At 37.5% G+C, this 16,696-nt stretch overlaps 1 protein-coding gene across 4 annotated transcripts in view; it reads left to right on the top strand.

Moving 5' to 3' along the window:
- Positions 1–16,696, top strand: part of NHS (NHS actin remodeling regulator) — a 210,803-nt gene that overhangs the window by 189,014 nt on the left and 5,093 nt on the right. For 2 of the 4 annotated variants that reach the window (XM_075195088.1, XM_075195090.1), the window contains exons 3-8: positions 1,357–1,487; positions 2,787–2,849; positions 4,612–4,801; positions 9,190–9,321; positions 11,247–14,189; positions 16,241–16,367. In XM_075195088.1, the coding sequence (XP_075051189.1) occupies positions 1,357–1,487; positions 2,787–2,849; positions 4,612–4,801; positions 9,190–9,321; positions 11,247–14,189; positions 16,241–16,367 (3,586 nt within the window). Of the gene's footprint in view, positions 1–1,356; positions 1,488–2,786; positions 2,850–3,298; positions 3,836–4,611; positions 4,802–9,189; positions 9,322–11,246; positions 14,190–16,240; positions 16,368–16,696 lie in introns of those variants that run through there. The other 2 variants (XM_075195089.1, XM_075195091.1) reach the window with 2 other exon arrangements.

The raw sequence follows: 16,696 nt of genomic DNA, 5'->3' as shown, positions 1-16,696 counted from the left end.
AAAAATCCAATGCTGTCAGCTCTGCTCCGAAGAGCAGAGCTGGACAGCGCATGTGTGGAGGGATCACATGATCCCTCCCTGTCACTCACAGCTCTCTCTCTGCAACTATAGTTGCAGAGACAGAACGGGGATCTTTGTGCGCATGTGCAGTTCTTCAAACTGCACATGCGCAATTGAAGAATGAAGAGGAACGAAGATGATCAGTAGGAGATCCTGAGACAGCGCGTCCCGAAGAGGGGGGTAAGTGTGATTTTTTTTTATCACAGAAACAGCAGTTTATCGGAACTGCTGTTTCTGTGATCCGTTTTTAATAAATTTGAGAAATAGTTCAATCCTTATCCATGCGATAAGGATTGATAACTATTTCTCATTTTTGCCGATGAATGATAAATGTGCCCCAAAGAGTGGTGGAGTATTTCCGATTTGCAGGAACCTACTGTTCTAAAGTGTAGGTGAGGCCAGTTTGATTTTAAACATTATGTGTTTGTTGGTAAGGGGATGGAAACCCCTGGCCATATTGCAACAGCTATCAAAATGGGCTTGGCAACAGGGGGTAAATCGGACTGAAGAGGGTGTCCCAGGGTAGGGTGTGAGCTGATCACATGATGCTTAAATTCCATCCCAAGACGCTGTAGAATTCCCCAGCCAATTGTGATAAATATTGTGATGCGTTCAGGGGTTCCATAAACTTTAATCTCCAATAATGCCTGAATTACTATTTTAATAAGTAATTTTGCTAATCAGCCAATCAATTAGTTTGAACACTTGTGTGCAGCGCTGACTAATAAATTGATGTGGTCAATGTACTTGTGAAAGTGTTCTTGTAATTCAGGTCACCCTGGCAGATATAGTTATAGTGGGGTGGCTATGCATATTGTTATTGTGTTCTTGTCTGTTATTTTTTCACATAAGCTACACACTACATCCACATTTCTTTATCATTCATTTAATAAAAAGTCTTCTGCACGTTCTGTGAGTGAAACCTAAACTTAGATGCTATGGTGATAAAAAACTGTGAAAGAAAAAAGTAAAACTTGTTAATAGTAACTGTTCACATAATCAATGTAGACTTTGCACAGTGTGGGGTTTACATACACGGATGTAGACTAGAGATGTCTGACGACAAAGCTTTTCTGCCATCTTGTGGAAGATAGGAACCGGAACATTTTTAGAAGGAGCAAATATATATTTCACTCATTTGAGCTACAGTATGTGACATAGATGTGTCATAGGTCATTTGTATAGATTAGAAATACTTTCATTTTAGCAGGATTTGCACTGGATACAATACATTTCTTCAGGCATGTGTGAAATACTGTTTTTATTGTAGTTACTAACTCATTTTTTTTAAAACAGAGCAGCGCGCCCGAGCGGATAATAGAGAAAGGCGGTTTATTGGCTCTGTATTTGCTGCTCCTCCACTCCCTTCATACCCTGCAGCTCATAGTCTAAAGAGACGAGAAGTAAAGGAACGACACCTTGTACCAGTAAGATGTCTTTTTTTCTGCTCACTTTTCAGAAATATTTGTTCAATTATATGTTTCTAGTTTTCAGGTGGGTTTTACTTAGGGACAGAGCGGGACCAAAAGTAGCCTTGGCCTACAATGAGCCCCAGTCCTTTATTGTTCACACATCAGATTCTAACAAGGTTTTGCACAGCCCAAGATATCACAGAGGGTAGCATCATTCATATGTTGAAGTAGAGAGAGGCTTCAACATATGAATGACTATTAATGCACGCAGGTATGGAGGGCTGATTGAGACTGAGCATCCCACGTTAACAAATGTTTGGGAATCTGAACCAATACTCTCAGGCAGAGCAGCCCTTCTGCTAAATGTTAGAAATGCCAGATTGCCACTCTGGCATGGGTGTGGTCATAGCAAAGAAACATCTATTTTAGTTTCTAGATTCATCTGTCTGTCTGGATGTACAATAAACGACTCACTCCTACTTCATATTAGAAAATATTTCAAAAAGTAATATGTAACAAAAACTGGTTCATTAAAACACACCCATGTGTGAAGTTCACCTGATATAAATCGCTTTAAATTATTTATATTATTAGGATGTATTTTTTTTAGTACACAAACTCGGTTGTTATTCATATGTTGGTCCTATCAATATATTAATATTAAAATTTAGTTTATTACCACTATAATCATATTAGCTATGTTCCCCACCCCAGAAACTATAAACAAGAGTAGTACAATTGGTAATCCTGAGACAAAAATGATTTGCTTCCTTTAATTTCAGTGTTTGGTTGCATTGATGACATTATTACATTTGCCATAATTAGGATTCTATAGTCTCCCTGACCGCTAAAGAATATATAAATATGCTTAATGTATTTCACATTCAATATTGGAAATGTTTCACTCACTGTCAAGAAAGTTATGTAAACAAACCTTGATCTGAAGTCTTCAGGGTTGAGTGGAAGCTGTTATATAAACATATATATTATTCTGCATTCTTTTTGATATCAGCCTGCTAAATACAACAAATTAAATAGTGCACATGTACAAATGCATTGATTGAACTTTTAGATTAAACAATAATAAAAGTTTTGAAAATTGATGTAGATCATTTTTGCCTATACATGGTTTTGTTTTACACTTACTTTGGTTTTGTTTTACACTTACTTTACGCATCCTCATTAATTATCAATAATAAAATAAAGCCTCAGTTGGTGACATCAATCGCTATTATATTTTTACCATAGAGTTTGTCATTTTGTTTACCATCTGTGCATGCTTTTAATGTATTTTCCCACATTTTATGTTCTTAGTTTAACAGAACCCGTCCACCCTCCCCCACTGAATGTTGCCATTTGACCCCATGGAGTAGAAAGGTATTGGAAATTCAAGCTGAAGTGTACATCTGTCCTAGTACTACTGGCTTCACTCTAACCCTCTTATTGTTACTGCTATACCTTCGTCTTTAACTACCTTTGCTTCCTTACTAATTCTTCCTTAACTGATTAAACATATGTGATAAAAATGGGGTCAATTAAAAATGCAAAGCTATAACTAAATTCAACCATCCATTATCCTGAACCAAATAACAGCTATTAAGCTGATTTTTTACATCAGCACCACATTACTAAAGTGAAGCTTAGCTGGTCCCTACATATATGTCTGAATGTTTCCTATTTTCCACTTCCACCATGGTTGTATGGGCTTTATGTATGCTTACCAAAAGTTATGACTACGCATACTAATTTGTAAGTAAGATATTGTGACCCCGTGGGCTTAGAAAGAGTACAGAATCTCCTATTTCTCCAAAGGAGAATGGTTGCATTTTCCCTACATTATCCACTAAAGGCTGCTGGGTGTAAAATTACAGGATGACTATTCAAGCTTACAAATTTTATTCTCGTTAACATTACTAAACAGCAAGTGTAGTACATGCAGTTTCTTTAAATAAAACAGGACTACTCTATAGTGCTTTTAGCGTCATGGATGTGGCGGGCACTTGACCATTAACAGAGTATTACATGACAGTTTATGTGTAGATGTTAATGCTAGTTATATTAGACAACAGTCAGATCACTACACAGTCATTGTCCAGGCGTGTATTGTAATTCAGGGAAGGAATCAGCAACAAAATCCAGCCCTTTCCCCTTAAGCATGCAGCAAACTTTTTTTTTCCAAGTTACCTAGGAAACAAAGTCTTTTGAGCTCGAACTTTGTATGAGCTATTCATGTCTGCTGGGAATGAACACAAAAGCTGCAGATGGGGAAAGAAAGAGAAAAATATATAGCCTTTCCAGCAAAGTCACATAAAAATCCCATTTCATGTGATATTTAGTTTGTATGGTCAGGGAATATTGTAAAGGTAAGTGTCACCATACACAATTTTAATATGCCAGAGTGTTTGACACTTGTAAACTAGGCACTGTAGAGAGTTGCTAGACATGATTAATAGCACGCATCGGAGAGAAAATCACAGACATAGTAGTAAAAAAGAGAATATGTTGTATATCTGCCGTATACTAGATGAAGATTAACTAAGGAGAGTTAGGTTACAGTAGAAAAGCAATATTCTGTTTTGTAGAATTTGCATCTAATTCAACTTTATAGAGAGCTAAATTATGCATTGTATTGAGATGGAGCTTGTTTCATATGATGAATTTCCAGTTAGTGATCTTTCGAATGAATCAGACCCAACATTGGATGTCTAAGATATTAAACTGAGATCAAAGACATTAATTGATAAATATGGCTTCAGAGTTAGATATTATATAATTCACCTGCGTTGCTAATCAAACACATCACAAAGAGTTGCAAGAAGATCTACCCCTACTTTTCTTCTACATGTTGTTTTCTATTCTATATGTTGTTTCCTTGTTTCCTGTTTTTGTTTATTATTTTATCCTTTCAAAGTGATAATGCTGGGAATGCCATACATTCTATACATTTCTTGTGTTTTAACTCATACTATTTATACTACTATCCTTTTATGTTAAGCTGTGAATATGTAACATTTGTTTAAAGATACATATTTGCCTAATTTTCAACATGGAGTAAATATATTAAGTACTTTCTTTCTGCATCAAAGTATGGTGCTTCGCCAAACATCCATAGCTGATTCTAAGTACAATCATTTTTCAGGCCCATCCACCTTCGGAGGAAGATGATATGGTTTTAGGACAAAGGCCGAAAAATCCAATCCCTAATGTACCATCTACACTGGATAAGCAGACCAACTGGAACAAAGTATTACCTCTCCCCACTCCTGAGGAGAAGATGAAACAGGAGTCCCAAGTGATTACTTCTTGCATTATCCCCATCAATGTTACTGGTAGAGTACAGATATTACATATATATTAACTATTCACTTACCATTTGGTAACTAGTTGACACAATTAATTGTGCCTTTGGATAATAAATACCATTTTACCATACACAGGTTTGCCAATAAACCATAACAATAGTAACAAATTACTCTTTACATAGTTGGAACCTTATGTCAGGAATGTCAAATGTTGTTAGTTTCGTTCCATTGCATGTATCATTACATGACTAATTGATCTCAGGATTCTTTGACAATAGATAGCTTTGATCCCTGTGACAGCCGTACAGAAGACAGGTTGAAGCAAAGATGCAGATTGTGATGTCTGTCCATTCCTAATAAACGCACATGTGCATAGACTGCCTTGTTCTACTGTGCTATTTATTTATCTTGATGAGCTATAGCTTCATAGTGTTGCATGAAAATATTTAGAGCCTGATTCATTAAGGCACGCAAAACGAACGTATTTGTTTCTTTAAAAACGCACTTAAACGTCCGCATTCAACAAAAAATGAATGTAAAGATACATCTGTTGATGAATACGGGTCTAGGTCTGCTCTAACAGACACAATACACTGCAGGATACGTCCAATACATATGTGCAATATAAAGTCTCAAAATAATGCACAGAAAAAAACCTATCTAATTAATGTCACTTGTTAATTAATAACCATGCATTAAAAAATAAAAAAAAGTTGTTTTTTTTTATTTTCACCCCTTCATAAAATACATTTATTAGGATGTTATTAATGTATACTGTTGCTCCTGATTGCAAAAACATGTAATAGCATGCACACGTGACCGTCATCACTAGTATATGGCACTTACACCAGACCTGTAGCTGGTGCAAATGATACGACAGAAAAACATGTTACTTTGAGATGCTCACAGCTTGAATCTCACGCAGCTGTGTGCACTCAATCTCGGCATGCCCTTACTGTACATTGACTATGTGCATATGTACAGTCCCGTCTCTGAACCGACCCTGAAATTGTAGGCTGTAGTAAGGGCCCTTTGTGATCTAAGATGAATTAGACGTTGCAGCGTTCTCTGGCTTATGGTTTCTGGGCATGCGCAGAGAAATTTTACACAATATAGGGTACATATCGGCATTTATGTGCCTTAATGAATCAGGCCCTTAATGTATAAAGACTTATTTAATTGCACTTGCAGGAATTGAATCCACTAGTCTAGAAGACTAATCAGTGGCCAGTTGATCATTTAAAATTGTATTTAACCATATAGTCATATACTGTTATTTGAAATATATCCTCACTGCCTACTGTGGAAGGCATCCATTGTGAGAATGCAGCTAGTGATGTCACTGGTTACATTGCAAATGTGGTCTTTCTGCCTCTGTGATATCACTAGAGGTAATTTATGAAGTGCAAAATGGCCGTTTCGGTTTGTGGTGGGAGATTATTGTAAGGTGGTCAGGAGAGGTTGCATTTTAATGGATTCTATTTTCAGTCCGCAAAACTTGTGTTTTACACCTGCTCTGAACTGGTGGAGATCACGTTTCTTCCACTATCTTTAATTGCTCCTGTTTTGCACATCAGTGTTGTGATTCGGCAGGGGAACACATTTCCAAGTCCACGTAGTCAAAAGTGTTACACACACAAAGGTGTCACGTATAATAAAGAGTCTCTATGCTTCTACACTTTCATGATTAATATAAGCCACAAATGAGGCTAAACTGAGTATATATTTGGAGAAAAAGTAAAAGTTTATTTGATTGAAATGGGTGATACTAAGGGATACAGTAAGTTGGATTATAATGTGGCGTATACACATTTTGACAGTTCGCCTCTGAAGATTTGTCCTTCTCTCTAAACATTGATGCGCACTTCTAGTTTGAGGCGAGAGGGGCAGACCATAGGGTGCACTTCATAAATGACCTCCACTGGTGGTTTGAATTGATAGGTTGTTATTATATTGGTGCTGCCTACAATGTGTATAGGAAACAGATGTACTTTAAATGCACATAGAGTAGCCCTTCTTTCCCCAAAAACCTTTCTTTAAAAATTCACTGAATATCCTCGTTATGTTAGTTTAACAAGCACAGACCAAGCAATAAAACAAAATACTCTGAATCTTGACAATCAGTTAATTCTATTTGTCAATTCTATTATAAAGTACTCCTGTTTTTTTTTGTATTCAGTTTCTTTTGTTATGAAATGTTATGTGAAGTGAGGCTTGTGGTGTTTGCAACCAACATATCTAGATCCTTCTATGAACACAACAAAAGCGTTCTTTGAAATGAAACATAATAGGAAGTTAGTATAGAAAATCATCTGATTGTCACATGGAAACTCACAACAGAATGGTGCAGTTTTGTATACTAGAGCCACTCATTCAGAATGTTGTCTGGTCCTGTAGGAATGAAATCTTATCTACTACCAATGGCATCTGAAAGGTAGGGACATAAAATGTACATACTAGAATATCTTCTAGTGTCCTTTTAATAATACATGTACTGTGCTGGAGGAGTGATAACTTCCATTCATTCATATAATAGTACAGTACACACTGTCCACAGCATATATATATATAGTTAGTTCTTATCACATTTCTTTCATTACAAATGTTACAATATCATTTCAGACAATTTGTATTTTTTTCCTTCTATCTTCTTGACTGTAGAATTGTATGCAAAAAAAAAAAATCCATTAATTAAATGTAATGATTACACAAAACTAACAATTATTCTGTTTGCAATTAAATCAAATTAATACAACTGACAGGCTTAAACTGAAATTTTTTTGCGTTCATTTCTGGTTGCAACATCGAAATATAATGTAACCAGCAAATGATATATTATGTACAGACTAAGATATTATTAGAAACGAGTCCATAAATTAATGAGAAATCAGTTTTCATGGGCGAGAGACTCCATACTGGCTTTTCATAGAAATATTCATAATTGATGTAAATGCATACTTTATGAATACGACATAATATATATAAAGCAATCATCATAAATATGTTCTGCTATAGAAAAATTGCTATACAAATCACATTGCCATCTAAAGAGAAGTCAGTGCTTATGTATATGAAACATTACTTCATATGTTAGATAATATTGGGCACCTGTTATCCCCTCTGTGTTTACCTATGTACTGATACGTACGGACATGTTTGTATTCGTACGTCTCTTGAGTTCTTCAAGTCTCTTTTTCTTCTTTTTTTAAAGAAAACATTTAATAGCTAGTCAGCATTTTGCAGAACATGAAATATTTTACTACAACATTACATAAAGTATGAACAGACCGTGTGGAGTAATTGCACTTACATGGGTACACACTGTGGTCTGGTCACATAACAGCTCTGTCTACACACAAAACATTTAGTTTGAACAATGACCGGGTCAGGGTCTTCCACAGACATAACCAGGTAGGTGGGGTTTTTTGAACCTTGTAGAGTACAAAATGCAAAAACAAAATACTGGCTTTGCAGGTGGGGAAACTTTTTCGTAAGGCCTCCCCACAAAGGCGCATATCTCAAACAGACTTAGCCATAGTCAGTGAGTGTACAATCAAGTTTTGAAAGCCATGAGCTCATCTAAGCACACTTAAGCACTTGCAGTGAATTTGAGTATACATGAAAGCAATGCAAAGAATAAGGTTTTCATCAAGGGTCATAATTAACCGTCAAACAAGCAGCCAACAACCATTGGTTAATGTGGTTGAACCACATAAATTTTGTACACATGAGTATTGTTTTTTTATTTTAAGAAAAACATATGTAATAGTTTGAATCCCAATCAGTATTACTTTAGTTCAGTGTGTTGATACAGATGGAGCACATTTTATTGCCTAACCCCACCCTATTACCTGTGAAATATAATGGAAGGGACCGGGTTTTTGTGGAGTGAACAAACACATCCACTGCACTTCAAGGGTCACCGGATCATGCCACATATCTAAAAGAAATGTGCTCCATTTGTAAATGTAATACAGGTGGTAATTGACCCCATGTTGAGTGTGACTCAAGGCCAGTTTTTGAGTGTCAAGTAAGCTTTATTTTGTACTGCACAAGCACACGAAAAATGTGTATCCCTGCATCAACTCTATAAAGCCATTTTGAACTTATTGAGGCTCATTTAATCGCATTAACTAAAATTGTGCAAAAAGGCTTAGCATATGAAGTGCTTTCCATAAAGTCTCTTTACATATGCCTAGTTATTAAATTATGCAATGCAGCTTCCATTTATAGCTAATTCAAATTAAAATAAATAAACCTCATTAATGTTTAGGTACTGTATGCATAAAATAACAGTATATTGCTTGTGGATTGTCTATAAATTGAAAAACGACATTTTCTAGAATTATAGCATTGTAATGAACCACAACGTTCCATCAATAAATAATTACTGAGGATATTCTATTTGTTTGCAGGAGTTGGTTTTGACAGAGAAGCAAGCATCCGTTGCTCCTTAGTTCATTCGCAATCTGTTCTGCAGCGGAGGCGGAAATTGAGGAGAAGAAAAACCATATCTGGGATTCCCAGAAGAGTTCAACAAGAAATAGGTTTGATTTAAAAAAAATAAGCATGTAATGTGACTGGCGAGGGACTAGGTTGCTACCACATTTGCAAGTAGTTAAATCTATCAGCATCTATAACATCTATTACTGTCACTTTCAGGACATGCTGTTCTGTTTTGTTGAATTAACAACCAGTTAGCCAAGTGGTTCCCAACTCCAGTCATTGAGCATCCTAACAGTCCAAGTTTTACAGCTATACATGCCTGAGCACAGGTGTTTGAAGCAAAATGACTGAGTCTAATGAAGTAACCTGTACTCAAGCACGTATAACCATAAAGCCTAGACTGTTAGGGGACTTGAGGACCGGAATTGGTAAACGCTGAGCTAGCCCAATGACCTAATCTTTTGGTATTGGTCTAGAGCTGCAGCTGTCTAGTAATTGCAAGACCACTGCAAGACTGACCATGCAATAAACGCTGTTTTTAGAAAAATATTAATGGCTTGATGTCATGATAGTTTGAAGACTCACATATTAAGTAGCAGTGAGTTCTCAGGGGCTCCTTAAATTAAAAGTTCAGCTTTAAACACCAAGGAAGAAGTCACCAATCACATCAACATGAACTGCTTTCTTCTAAATGGAGTAAAGCAAATATTTTAAAATTCATTTTGTGACTGATTTGATAATGATATTCATAAACCCGTAAATAGATTTATCAATGCTCTAGTTAAAACAGTATTTCTACATGAAGTGCCTTTCTAGCTTGGTTCTTCTACACCCATGGTTATCTATTTTCTCTACATTTTCCAACATTGGTTGTTTAAACTTGCACTTCTTTTTGTTTTTACTCATCATAGATTATCTTTATTAGAGTGATAGCTAGATTCCAAGTAAATGTTTATTGTATTTTATTGATGTAACATTAACTTACTCTGTTATCACCAAACATCAGGCTGCTCAAGCTCATCACCTATTGCAGCCCTTTTTCCCTAGGTTTTGAATATGCCTATCGGTACTCTGTTGACCCTGTGACCTTTGCACAGAGTTTTATGTTTTACCACCCAAGATGTAGCACTATAATGGACAATAAGAACACAATATTCTTGTACATTTCACCATAAATGTGTAACAATCCTGTTCAGGTTTGCTACTTTCCCTGTCTGCTCTGTTCTCATGTGGATCATATGACTCACCCTCAGGGCGGGTCATTCAAACCTGCTCTATTTAAACTCAGCACTGACACCTGCTCACTGTCAGTGCAACTTGTTTGCTATCCTGACTCCATGTACCCTTGTGTATCCTGACCCTGTGTATTCTTTGTGAAAGAATTCCATTTCGTTAACCAAGTGCTGGAGCACTTCTCCTGTGACTTCCTTGTTGCAAGTATCTTCATGTGCATACTACAAGACTCTGTTTACTCTCAAGTGTGCCTCTACTGTGATACACAGACTCTCATTACCTCCAACCTGCTGTATAAGAACCTTTTTCATACCTAACAGGCTGGTTCGCTTACACTGATAATTCCTGGACTCTGCGGTGTATAGACTTAACTTGCATTTCTGTGTAGTGTCATCTACTAGTTACTGAACTCTGTTGAGGCAGGCAGCAGGTCAAAAACGAGCAGGGTCAATAGTGGGTAGTAAATAATACGCTACAGAGAATGCACACCTAGGCTAGAAAAAGCTATTACAGCCTAATAAACCCACAATGGACCAATCCCAGCAGCGCATATGTTTAGCCCTCAAAACAGTCTTTGACATGTTTATTAACATGTCAAAAACTGTCAAGGCAACCAACACACAGTACTAGTGGGAAGCTTGCTACTTGCAACTTGGTCATGTGAAGGTGACTATGGCATTGCTCCTTCTTGTTTGCTTGAAAGTAATTGCTCTGATTCTTCAAGGGCATTGTTTATCTGCTAACATTTAACAATAAGCGCTGTAATTGTACTTTTTCTCAATTTTCTCTCTAGATTCAGATGAGTCTCCTGTAGCACGTGAACGAAATGTTATAGTTCATACCAACTCTGATCTTGCGAATTCTGCAAATAGGAGATCTGGAACCCGAGATACTGAGTGCCAAACAGAAGACATTCTCATTGCTGCTCCCTCAAGAAGAAGAATTAGAGCTCAGAGGGGTCAAGGTGTGGCAGCATCACTCTCTCATTCTGCTGGAAACATTGCAGCCCTATCAGAGAGTGGAGACCAAATGTTCACCACAACAGTGTCTAGTCGGATTCGTTCTCGTAGTCTTCCTAGAGAAGGTGCTAGAGCAAGCAATGATCATGACCGTGGTGTTCAGTCCTCAACCTATAAAGATGATTGCTTTATACCTAGCTCAGAGAGGACACTGAAGAAGATGGAAGATAGTTTAACTACCCAAGATTCCCCGGAACACCAGTCTCTAGGGTTATCATATTCCCACAACAGTCCACAATTAAATGAGAGGGGTAGATCAAGGCTATCCAGAATGGTAGATTCAGGCAGCTGTGACATTTCATCAAATTCAGACACATTTGGAAGCCCTGTTCACTCCATTTCTACTGCAGGGGTTTTGCTGAGCACACACATAGACCAGAAAGATGATCACCAGTCATCTAGTGGAAATTGGAGTGGAAGCAGTTCCACATGTCCTTCCCAGACATCAGAGACAATTCCTCCAGCTGCTTCTCCACCATTGACTGGGTCTTCACATTGTGATTCAGAGTTATCTTTAAACACTACTCCCCATGCCGGCGAAGATTCTAATATATTTGCCATTGAACAGTACAGTGATGACCATTTGGACAGCATTAGGGGTCACAGGTCCAGCTCTTTTACATCTACAGTTGCAGATTTGCTTGATGATCCTAATAACAGTAACACAAGTGACAGCGAATGGAATTATCTTCACCATCACCATGATGCATCATGTCGTCAAGACTTCAGCCCGCAGCACTTAAAGGCAGACGGCTTAAGTTGCCCAAGTTTTACAAGTATGGGAACATATGATAGTTTTCTTGAGAAGCCTGCATCAGAGAAAGCAGACACAGGATCTCATTTCTCTGTGGACACTGAAGGATATTACACCTCCATGCATTTTGACTGTGGTCTTAACGGTAATAGGGGTTATATATGTAACTATGCACAGTCAGGGACTGAGAATGACCAAGATACTGGTGTTTCTTCCATGAGTACAGACTGTGTTTGGCACCGTTATGTGGATCACAGAAGACATGAGAGACAGAGCATCTCATTTAAGAAACCAAAGGCAAAGCCAACACCACCAAAACGCTGCTCATCTTTGAGAGATTCTGACGACCAGACAGATGTTCTTGAGAATAAAGAACCAAAGATAATCAGTGCACAACAGGTGCTTCACAACTCCAGGGAAATGAAGCTGTCACTTGAGATTTCAAATACACCTTCAAGATTGGAAAACTTTTCTCCACCAAATCAACAGGACATTCCTTGGGTCAATATGGATTATAATGACTCAAAGAGTACTCAGTTTATCACTCCAGATATTCCATCATTTAAAGATGAAGGAGGTGAACAGACTCATTATGCAGATCTGTGGCTCCTCAATGACTTGAAATCAAGTGATCCTTATAGGTCTTTATCAAACTCAAGCACTGCTACAGGTACAACCGTCATAGAATGCATCAAGTCACCAGAAAGTTCAGAGTCACAAAATTCACAGCCTGAATCTCCAGCCACCACTCCTTCTCTTCCTTCAGTTGAAAATGAATTCAAATTAGCTTCACCAGAAAAGCTGGCAGGGTTAGCATCACCATCAAGTGGCTACTCCAGCCAATCAGAAACACCTACTTCATCCTTCCCTACTCCTTTCTTTACGGGACCCTTGTCACCTGGGGGTAGCAAGAGAAAGCCAAAAGTCCCAGAAAGGAAGTCGTCTTTACAGCATCCTTCAAAGTGTGGTAATATTTTCTTAAGCAAAGAACTAGAACTTCCAACTATACCTCCTACCCATCTTGACCTAAGTGCTCTTCATGTTTTACATAAACCAATCCCATATAGACCACAGGTACTCGCTTTCAGTCATGCCAATCAAACAGTGTCAGAGGATGAACTTAACTCAAATTCATGCCCAGCTCTTGCCATAACACCTTCAGTGCTGAAATCTGTACATCTGAGATCGGTCAACAAGCAACACAGGGAATCCAGGCATAAGGAAAGCACTAGCATTTTATGTACACAAGATCCTACAATAATTGTGGACACTTATCCCCCTGAAAAAGCAAATTTGCCAGCACCTAGGAAATCAATATTACGTCAGTTCTCTACTGAAGAAGCCATGCTACCTTTCATTGATGCGTCACCGGTTGACACTAGCCCAGAAATGTTTTTTCAAGCAAGTGCTCTATTCACTGGACATGGTTTATACAAACCAGAAGTAACAGCACCTTTGATGGGCAGAATTAAAGAAGCCGAACAAGAGAAACACCAAAAATATCGGGCTGAAAACATTATAGAAGAAACTATTTTCACAGCACAACCAGAAACCATTACAAAATATGTACAAGATTATTCTGCCAATGTTAGTAATTTTGCTTGTGAACAAAGGAGTCATTCTCAAGAGGAAGGGAAAATCAAAACAAAGCAAGAACTACGAGTACATTGTGACCCTTTAACCATATCAGAACCTGTCAAAAGAAATAACACTGGGTTTGATGTACAAGACAATGATGCTGAGGTGTCTCCATTGTCTCGAAATGAGTCTGACTTAAGCAACAATGATAAAGTGCCTGGAAATACTCTCAGCTTTGAATCAGAGATCTATACTTTAAATCCACTCAGTGACGAATGTCCAGAGCAGGAATCTTACAGCGTATCAGGTATTCCAACCAAAAGTGCCTCAGAGGACAACAGGACAGAAGATGCATCGGAAAGCATGGATGATGTTTCCTGGAGAGGTAAATGCAATTTATTTATTTGTTGAATGTACATCAGATTCTAAAAGAGGAAAACTGTTTTATTCTTTATTTAAATCTTACTTGATAATATGTATTAAAAGTTCACAAATAATATTATTCATATTATATCACCTAGAATTGTTTTACTTCGATATATCATTAATACATTCTTGTTGTATATAGATCATTCAGCTGCGTATTACTATGCAGCACAATGAAAAGTGATAAACAGTTAAAAGTAAAAAAGAAAAATGGTAGAGGAAACAGCTGCAGCGCTATCAATGTAGTAACATTTATCTAAAGAACAAATCTGCAAAAATTAAAATATTTCTCCAACTTGAATCCTCATTAAAGTTTGTTTAAATACAACTGAAATTACAATTTTCATTACACCGTTTAATGCTAATTTTGTTAATATTTGAACTCTGGATACATCTAGATAAATAAGGGTAATCCTAATAAACAACTATAACTGCTTTAATGTAATCCACGAGGAAGAAAGTGTTATATGTCTAATTAAAAAAACTGAATTCAGTATGAATTTTAGAGTTTTCTACTGGAAAATGAAATAAACAAATTAGAAGCCCTTAGGTATAAGGACACCACGGTCCTGACATTCTTAAAATGTACAGTATGTAATGGGTAATATCAGGTTTCCTTGGTTTTCCACACCCTTTATAAGAGTATTTAATTTGAATCCACTTGTTTTTATGTCTCGTTAGTGCCTTTTAAGCTGCATTGTGAGCATATCACACTGTATATTATCGTCAGTTTATGGCAAATACAGACTATACACAATCTGGTACAAATATAATATTAGACCATAGCGATGGATGTTCTGGACAAATGCTCACCATAAGGTCTTGATTTTGGAAGCCTCTATTTGTTCAATATGTTTCAGACTTGCTTTATTTTATAGAATTCCACACAAAACTGGAAAATTAAGTTTTGGGTGGAGTTAAATAAAATATAGTATAATACTGGATGGTAATTACCTGTGGACCATCGTTTTCTTGGTTCAGTGGGTTTCCCTGATTGCTGGAACAGTTCAGCAATGCATTCATGAATCCTACTACTGTTTTCTTGTTACAAACAGGAAGTAGCAGTAATTCCTATACCCAAAAAATGTTCCCATTCATATGAATGGAAGGTTCATGGTGGAGAGTCTTGACTATTGTCAAGGTATCCGGGCAGGAGAATAGATGATACCTACTTGCTGAGATAGACACTGCTGCACTTGAAGGCATGGAGTCACGGTTCTGCAAGGAAGCTCCCATTGAAACAGTAGGGTGGTGTGTGAGGATTATTGACAGTCCGAGGTCTTAGCCGTGCGGGAGTATGGTACCAAATGGAGTTTCAAAGGAGTAGTTAGGTAGCCATAGGTCAGAAGCCAATAATCTTCAGGAGCCAATCAAAGAGCCAAAGAGTAGTCCGGGATAGCCGGGTCCAAGCCAAATATCGTCAGAAGCCAAAGGGAGAGAAGAGATACATACCAGAGAGAAGTCAGGAGAAGCTGGGTCAATAATCCAAAGGTAATATCAATAGGAGCCCTGGAGCTAGGAACAAGAATACAGGAGTAAGAGGTCAGACCTAATACTCTGGCACCCTAACGGTGCCAGAATCCAGGGAGCAATAGGGCTAATTACCGGCGTCTGTAATGTCACACGACGCTGCTAGGATTGGAAACATGCGGGGTGCTTCCAGAACTCTGGCCAGAAGTGAGGCGTCTGGTTGCCAGGCAACCAGACGCGTGTGAAACGAGCACAGGCAGACGTCTCTGCGCAGGAGAGGAGAAGCAGGGACGGCACTTGACAAATTTGTAGTTCATTTGGAAAAGGCTCACCACAGTAGGAGAGAGGATCACGGTGCTGGTCAGCTATAGGCATTGGGGGCTCACTGAATCGGGTAATCCAGAACCCCAAGTATGTATAATTTTATTTTATAGTATGCGTTATTGAACTCCACCCAAAACTGAATTTTCGGTGGAGTTATTCTTTAGGTTACCATAAAATATATTTAACATGTAAAAAAAAATTCCCTATTTAATGCAGAATCTTCACTAAGCGATGACTCTCTAATATCACCAATGAGTGAGGATTCCCAGGCTGACACCGATGATGTCTTTGTGTCTCCTAACAAACCCCGCACTACTGAGGATCTTTTTGCAGTCATTCACAGGTGAATTAAACTAATTCATGTAGTAATAATAGTAGTAAAAAACTGCTTTGTGGCCTTGTTTAATGCACATGTAATGTTATAGTCTTACAATACGGAAACATTTTAAATTCTTTGCTTATCTCCCATAGACAATAGTGGTATTATTGGTACTTATAAATTGTACTACAAGATGCTAGACTGATTGAAATATCTTAATTATTACACCTTAGCAGGTATATATATGGTTATACGGACCAGCATTCAATGGGTAACAATAACTGTTATCATTACTTAATTATATTTGTTTTTGGAATTTGTTACTTATATGAGCATCACGTAACTCACCAGAG

The sequence above is a fragment of the Mixophyes fleayi genome, chromosome 2 (assembly GCF_038048845.1).
Source record: "Mixophyes fleayi isolate aMixFle1 chromosome 2, aMixFle1.hap1, whole genome shotgun sequence".
Lineage (NCBI taxonomy): Eukaryota > Metazoa > Chordata > Amphibia > Anura > Limnodynastidae > Mixophyes > Mixophyes fleayi.
The sequence above is the reverse complement of the archived record's forward strand: the minus strand, read 5'-3'. Positions and strand labels throughout refer to the sequence as shown.